At 40.1% G+C, this 8,278-nt stretch overlaps 1 protein-coding gene across 3 annotated transcripts in view; it reads left to right on the plus strand.

Annotated features, from left to right (window-relative positions):
- The window catches only part of METTL25 (methyltransferase like 25), a 120,864-nt gene extending 112,609 nt beyond the window's left edge, over nucleotides 1-8,255 (plus strand). For all 3 annotated transcript variants that reach the window (XM_088801011.1, XM_088801012.1, XM_074325341.2), the window contains one exon: nucleotides 6,074-8,255. Coding sequence is in view for 1 of the 3 variants with exons in the window: in XM_088801012.1 (XP_088657138.1) it covers nucleotides 6,074-6,091 (18 nt within the window). In the remaining 2 variants the exon portion in view is untranslated. The remainder of the gene's footprint in view (nucleotides 1-6,073) is intronic.
- The last annotated feature ends 23 nt before the right edge of the window (nucleotides 8,256-8,278 follow it).

Consider the following 8,278-nt stretch of genomic DNA (forward strand, 5'->3'; position numbering starts at 1 on the left):
GTCTCTGGATCCTCTAGAGTTGCCGCCCCTCCACTGGAGACCAGGTGAGTATTTGCAATCGAGTGAGTCTGTGCGTGGGCCCATTAAGAGGGCATCTGGGTTTCTAGTCACCTTCCATCTCACTGGGACAGACAGAGTCCTCGCTGATTTTCATTGCCAGATGTTGTGGGAACTCCTCTTCCCAGCACAGGACCCCTGGGATGGGGAACCGGTGTGGCGCTGGGTCCCCTGGGGGTCCTCTGCCACCATGGTGTCCCTCCCGAGGTTTAACCACTATATGTAGGTTTGGGGTCAGCCTGTTTTGCATCTCTACCCCTCTTACTAGTCTCAGTGTGGCCTCTTCTTTAGATCCTTAGTTGTAGAGGTTCTGTTCAGCTAGACTTCAGATGATTCTTGAGGTGCTATAATTTATTTGTGTTTTTGGTGTGATCTTGGGATGCAGTAAGCGTAGTGTTTACATAATCCACCATGTTGGATCCTTCTCTCACAACTAGTCAATTTTTAAAAGGTGCTTTAAACTACAAATAACATGATGGATTATAATAATAATGCCAACTAAATATCCATTGAATGCCTATGCTGTGTTATGTCCATTTCTGAGAACTTTATTAACTTATTTAATCCTCACAACAATCCTAAGAAAAAGAGACTGTATTATTTCTGCTGCTTTACTGAAGGGGAAATTAAGATACAGAGAGGTCAAGCAACTAAGGCAAAGAGATACAAAATGGTAAAGTCAAGATTCAAATCCAGGCATTCTGGCTTGAGTGTCTAATCACTTAACCAGTACAGATACCATCTTACCTCTTGATTATTTGAAGGTTCTGCATTGGTCTTCTTCCATTTTTTCAGTTTCCTCTTGAGAAAAGCAATATATTGGTGGATACATAACCCTACAGACCTCAAGCAATTGATGATTTCTTGCTTGCACTGCCTTTAAATGGGTAGGTCTGATAATCTACTAATCAGATTGAACTTTTTTTTTAAATGGCTAAAATGACATTAGAGTTTTTCCTTAATACCTAAAAAAATGTATCATTATTAAAATGAAGAAAAATACATGTACAACTAAAATCATACTTAATGTGATATTGAATTTTTTTGTCCAAAATAGGAATAGATATTTGCTTTATTTATTATATTGGAAAATTAAAGCTGAGAGTTCAAGTCCCTTTTCTAAAATTACCTAGCAAAACTTAGAAGTGCTAAAACTCAAAATAAATGACAATCATAGATAATATTCAGATAAGGACACTCAATGACGTGTCTGAAACAAGATATAAAAGGCCATCCTCAGCATCCTCTCCTCTCACTGAGATGGAATTACTACTTCTTTAGCAGTGACTACTCTCAGCCCAATTTAATCCTCATGCTTCCTATTAAAAATAAAATATATATTTAAAAAAAAAAAAAAAAAAAGACCAGCAATGGAACTTCCTTAGCTTCTTGACAAATTCCAATTCAAAACTGGACCCTATTTTTAAAAAATCCTTCCTACAACCATTCAATACAACTCCAAATCTTATAAGCAGCTCCTAAAAACTCTTTTATTGAGACAACCCACAATTTCTCTGGAGTTTATTTCCCCTAGCTGAAATAAGTGAAATAAATCTAACTTGGATGACAGTTTTGTTCCCAGTGCTCTTTGGTCGATGGACTATAATAATAGTTTCTAGATTGACTAGATGAAAGGTGGTGCTAAGGTACACTGAAGAGAAATATCTGGGAGAAAACTGAAAATTGCATTTTGGATATGTTGAGTATAAGATGCTTTTGATAAATTCAAGTAATATAAAGGAGCACTGGTCTGTAAAACCAAGGGGAAGCCTGGATAAAAATTTAGAAGTTATCAACACATAGATGGAAATTGAAGCTAGGACATGAATGAGATCATGCAGAACAACAAAAAAAAAAAAACATAGGGAGGAAGAGAAGAATGAGTAAATTAGGACTGAATCTTTAATAGCTTCAATATGAAGGTTCTATAGAGAAGGAGGCTGAGAGAGCACATCCAGAGATAAAGCAGAAGACCAAGAGCATATCATCACATGAACACAGGAAGAGGATATTTCAAGGTCTGTGGAGTGACCAATGATTGAAAACATTTAAGAGATGAAATAAGAAAAGAATTGTAAAATTCCGTTTGGAGTTCATCACTGATATTTTTGTTAGAGATTTTCCAGTTTTGATGGAAGCAGAGGCCAATAAAGTGGATGAGGAGTTAAGTATGAGGTAAGCTAAGTGAAGAAAGAAGGGTCTTCCAAAAGAAGGGACAGTGTGATATAGCTGTAAATAGTGGTTAAAAGAATGGATTCTAGAACGAGACTGATAGAGTTCAAAGCCCAGTGTATCCCTCACTAGCTGTATGACCTTGGTTAGGTTATTTATTTGTGCCTCACCTTCTCCATCTGTCAATTGGGGGAATAACAGTAACTGATTACATAGAGTTTTAAGAAGGAATAGATCAATTAGTGAGAAACTGGTATATAGTAAACTGTCTATAAGGATGAGCATCAATTATTGCAAAAACATGAGACAGCATGACTTCAATAGGTGCTTAAAAGTAGATCAATGTGAATGATGAGAATGGAGATACAACTAGAGAAGTTGACAACGTTCTGGACATGGAAGACCTTGAATGCTGTGCTAAAGAGGTACATTTCCTCTCAAGGCATAGGGATTCACTAAGAGAGTTTAAGAAGTGAATGATGTGATTATATTTCTAAAGAAAAAACAGAGTTTAAACTAGAGGATGGATTGGAGTGGAGCTGAGCTGACGACTGGGAAAGCAGTTAGGAGCCCATTTCAGAAACCGAAATGAAAAGCAATAATGCCTGGATTAAGGCAGAGGAAGTAGAAATGGAAAAGAAAAATAAGTCAAGGAGGTAAAGTTATCACGACTGGTTACTACTTGTATATTGTAGATGAGGGTGAGAATGACGTTTAGGATACTCACCCTTCCCCTTCCCCCAAGTTTCTAGCTTGGGTGGCGAGCTGAGTAGTATGGCCATTGATTGAGGAAGAAAGTTGAGGAGGCACAAAGGGCCAAGGAGTGGCTTAGCACGTAGGAGGATTATTGTTCAATTTTGGATATGCTTCATTACAGAACACCCACATGATGAAAATATCCAATATGGAACCTAGAACCCATAGGAAAATTTGAGCTCAAGATCTATCAATGATTATTAAGTCATGAGTGTTCAAGTTACATACTTGACTAGAGAGAGGAGTATTTGAAAAAAAAATGTTATTCAGAGATTTGATCTAGGAAAATAACATCAGTTGACAATAGACAAATGTTAAATCTTACTGAGAATTTGGTAGAAGACATGATAATAACTGTTCTAACTGGCTCATACCATCAAATGAGGTTCTTTTCTTTAAGAGTGGAGAATTAATGATGAGGAATAATAGTGAGGACCAGGAAGAAAGCTAATGCATCTCTCTCCCACTCAGCCTCTCAGCCTCTCCTCATGGTCCATGTTATGTGAAAAAATAAGCATCCTGAACTGGAGAGAGTGGCAAGGGAAGTAATGCCTTGATATTGTGTTTCCCTGAAAATAAGACCTGGTCGGATAATCAGCTCTAATGCATCTGGAGCAAAAATTAATGAGACCTGGTCTTATTTTACTATAATATAAGACCAGATCTTATATCATAATTTTATAATAATATAAATAGTATATAATAAGGCCAGGTCTCAAATTAATTTTTGTTCCAAAAAATGCAGTAGAGTTGATTGTCTGGCTAGGTCTTATTTTCGGGGAAACAGGGTAGTTAGCTAAGCATCAGGAAATAGATGTTCAGTGTAAAGGTGACCATGTAGCGTAGTTGGTTTTCTCTAAAGAAGGATTTCTAGAGGGCCTTAATGGAAAACGATGGCAGCAGTAGGAGAATAAGTGAGAAAGAGGAAAAACGGAGCAGTATAGACCTAAGAGCTTAAGGGGATTAAATGATTGGGGGTGCTTGTGTTTTGTCCACATTAACGGATGACAAGGTGAAGGCATGTAGTTCCAAGTTGTTGGTGATTCAAACGGAGGCCACAAGAGGCCTCAGTTACTTTCTTTCTCTATGTATAATAATTACTTCATTCCAGGTAATAGATGTTATAAACTTAGCCCAAGTCAAAGGCTTTTCCTTACCTTCTTACCTGGTGATCTCCACTCACGTTTCATAAGCCACATCAAACACCACTTTCTCTGGAAATCTTCCCCAACTGACCTTAGCAGGGTTCAGCTTCCCTTCCTCTAGCCTCCACAGTATATTCATATATATATATATATATATATATATATATATATATATATATCATTGTAAGTAAGATATTCCCACTCCACAGTGGAATTCAAATCGATGTCTGTGACTTGTCCAAGGTGATCCAGATTTTCTGACTCCGAGATCAGTCCTATTTGATGATATCACTGTTCCCCTTCTTCCCCAGGAACAATGAGGAACCTCATGACTAAAAAATTTTGCCACTACTTCAAGGGTTGTTCTTATTTTAATTAAGAAAGTGGATAGAAGCCTGTATTAGATCCTATATTTTGATTACCCAGTAATGAGAGCTCTTATACCAGGATAGCCAAATGCAGACTGAAACCTCACTTCAGTTAGGTCACTGGTTTGTCAGTCTAATTCAAGCACAGCGCTCTGGTTATGAACATGTAGTGGATATAGGCAGGATATTAAGAAATTAGTGGAGAAATGGTTACACTCAAAAAGATACAATAATATTATGCCTTGAATTGGGAAGCCTGTGCTCTATTCCTGGTTTTGCTACAAGGTCCATGACTCTCTTTCATATTACAAAGTGTGAGATAAATGTTCTGGTCGAGGGGAAACCACAACTCTGCATCTCCACTTCCTTCCCTCATTCACGGCCAACTCACAGTAACCAGATACCTCCCCACCATCCCAGCGCCTGGCCAGTGCCTCAGCTGGTATCCAGATCACCAGAGCCAAAGGACTCTTTCTTGGCCATGCTATCTGCCATTATTGAGGACTCCTTTCCATAAGCTTTCTTTAACTACAGATATTATTCAAAGTAGCTAAATATATTTTTTTCTCCTTGTCCATATCTCTTGCTAAAGGGGTGAACCCGGGCAGCCAAGTTTTATACATATGGCTCTCGGGACCACAGGTGATGGAAGTGGGCGTGCACACCTGATCATGGCAGCCTAGCTGGAAAAGAAGAGTTAGACCTATCAGATTCTCTTTTTCTCAGGAATGTGAAATAGAAAACAATATGGGGTGGGAGCTGAAAGGTCGTGGCATATAAAGCGATGTTGGAGGCAACGTTTGACCATGGGAAGCCAAAGTTATGAGGGTCAAAAGCTATGAATGAGCAGAGGAAGAGATGATGAGCGAAAAGAGATAAAGCCAATACAGATAAACAGAAAGGCCATAAGACGCAGGGAGATGGAGGGAACATCTGACCCCCACACACACACACCCAAGAGTTACTTCCTGGAAGCCGAAAGAGCCACTGCTCTTAGCGTTTTATCCTTCTACTATCAGTTGCCTCCCTGCCGTCTATACAGACTCTTGTCTCTTTTTCCTTTAAATATTAGTCTTTTCCATTGAGGGCCCTGTCGTTGGGCCTTTTTCAGTCAACACTTTCAAAGGGACATGGTCATGGCTTCCAAAACTGCCCGTACCTGATGCTGCTCAAATCTTAATTTCTAGGCTAGTGTTCTCTCCTGAACGCTAGACCTGTCTATCCAATTGCCTGATGGACATTCCCTCTCCCCATGGGCATTCTACTAGCACTGCAAAATCAACATGTCTAAAATTAAAACTTACTCTTCCTCTACTAACCCTTTTCAGTGAAGGTAACTTTGGGTTGAAAACCCAATCTGCCCTAGATGTTTCTCTCCTTCCAATCTATTTGAACTTTAAGTCATGTTCATTTAACCTCTTACATTTTTCTTCACTACCTCTCCTCTCCAGTCTCACTGCTCCTGTCTAGGTTCAGGACCTCATAACTGCTCTCTTGGTTGCTTTGGAATCAAACTCTTACCCCTGTTTGTAACTCTATGGCCTTGCCATTTTTTTTTTTTTTTTTTTTTTACAGGGAATCCAAACTCTTTAGCACGACAGCCACATCCTCCATGATGCTTCTGCTGGTTACTTCATCGGCATGATCTTTTGCTCAATCCGTCTCACCCCAGTTTCAAATTATGTGGACTTTCTCTGACTCCCATCATTTCTCCAGTGTTGCCTCCATCTGGACTTTGTTCTCATTGATCCCTCTTCCAGGAAGGCGAATACCCTTTCCTTTTCCTGTCAACACTTTCTTACGTTGTTCTTCAATATTTGTGATCCTGCCCTCCATATTTAAATCGCTATCTTTTTATTATGTCCCAACCATACTCTTTAGAGATGACTATAACTACATCAATATCACTTACTGCACTCAATTTTTAAATGCTTGATTCCTCTATTTAACCTGGAGGGGCAGAAAATCCATCATTGTTAATGTTTGTCCTATGCCTAGTTGTGAAAGCGAACATGCTGTGGAGGAAAGGAAGGAAACCAACACTCTGATCCTTCATGGGGAGCAAAGAATAATGGTGGGTAAGAGAAGTCATGAAATCTTATTGTCATAATTAAAAATGCCCTCCACAAAGGAAAAAAAGAAGAGAAAAAAACTTCTACAGAGGGCAAGAAAGGGCACCATCCTCTTCCACAGAAAGTGTAATGTCTCCTTAGCAACCCTTCCAAGATGGGCAGTCTGCTTTCCATAAGGATAACTGAACAAGGTGAAACAATTCCCTGAACTAAACAGAAACCCTCAAAAATATAAAGATTTTTCGTCGATACCCCTATGTTAAAGGGAATATCAGGGAATGTGCAGCTGGAACTTGCTCCATGTAGATCCTCACGAACAAAGCGAAAATGGAGCCGTTATAGAGGAATAGTCCCTGGGCGCTGGCACACACAGACAGTAAGGCTGTCACAGCTGACGACAGTGGCCAAGGAATTGGTCCCTAATGAGCTGAGCAGCACCTGCCTGCCCGTCTTGAGGACAGTTTAAACAGGAATGTCTCTTTGGATGGAATAAAGGACTCGTTTAATCCAGGGTGGGAGAGGACCTCCCCTGCTCTAGACTGGGTTTCATGGGCTGAAGTGCGGAAGGAGAGATGAGGACGGTGAGTCTATATCCAGGGGTCCCCTCTGTTTGCACTTCTGTATCTAAGTGCATGAGCATGTGCCACCCACCAGTTCAGGAGTGAAGGAAACTGGCTAAAAAAAAGGAGGCACACACAGAGAGAGCCGGTGGGCAGAGGACAAGCTGAGGAAGGCGTAAGAAAGAGGGAGGGGCCGTTGCCAGAAGACTCCAATGGCTAAGGGCTCTTCACCTCCTAATAGCTTCTGGGGATCAAAGGACCTGAGAAAAAGAATGTTTGCCCGCAAGAAGAATACTAAATGCAAGTTGAATGTTCTAATAGAGAGAGGGAAGCTGCTTTGGCTTCTGCTTTGTGAGAATGACTATCTGCCTTGACACATGCTGGGAGAGGGGGAGGCAGGCAATGCGTAATTCCTCTCTTGGCCGTTCTTCTGCCCCAGGACTCCAGGCAGAGTTGAGTTCAATGCTTGCACCTGTTTCCTCTGTGTGACACTCTCTCTTCCCATTCTAGTTAATGCTTTCTTATTCTCTAGCTTTCCTCACATGTGTCAATTCCTGGGGGAAGCATTTGCTGATTCTCTGCCCTCACCTCTGCCACCACCCAAGCAACGGGTAAGAACATCATCTAGGTCACTCCCATGTGTGCTCATTAGAGCATATACACACTGCATGGTCATGCCCACTTCCTTATCTGCCTACAGTACTGGACCTAAGTCCCTCAAAGGCAGGACCACGTGATACACCTTTGACTCTCCCGATTTTGTCACAGAACATTGTCCAACCTCTCATGTTTAGTAAAAATTTATTGAACCTTTACTAAGAAGATGAAATAATATAAGCTATAATGTGTTATATTATGTATAGTATAAGATGAAATAAGGCAAAGATGGTAGTATTCCAAACTAAAGTATTGAAGACACTTTTAATGAACTTCGCAGGGTGGTGGACAACCTAAGTAGCAGCCGTCTGGAAGTGCTTTGGGAACCCTCCTCAAACAATTTTTTTTTAAAAAATACTATATTTTGCCATGTATAATGTGCTCCTGTGTATAATGCACACTCACATTTTTGGCCCAAACTTTCAGGGGGAAAATCTTTCATTTTAATTCTTTAATTCAAATTTTTTTTTTTTTTTTTTTCAGGATTTCCA

The sequence above is a fragment of the Rhinolophus sinicus genome, chromosome 1 (assembly GCF_057876585.1).
Source record: "Rhinolophus sinicus isolate RSI-liver-muscle chromosome 1, RSI-T2T, whole genome shotgun sequence".
NCBI lineage: Eukaryota > Metazoa > Chordata > Mammalia > Chiroptera > Rhinolophidae > Rhinolophus > Rhinolophus sinicus.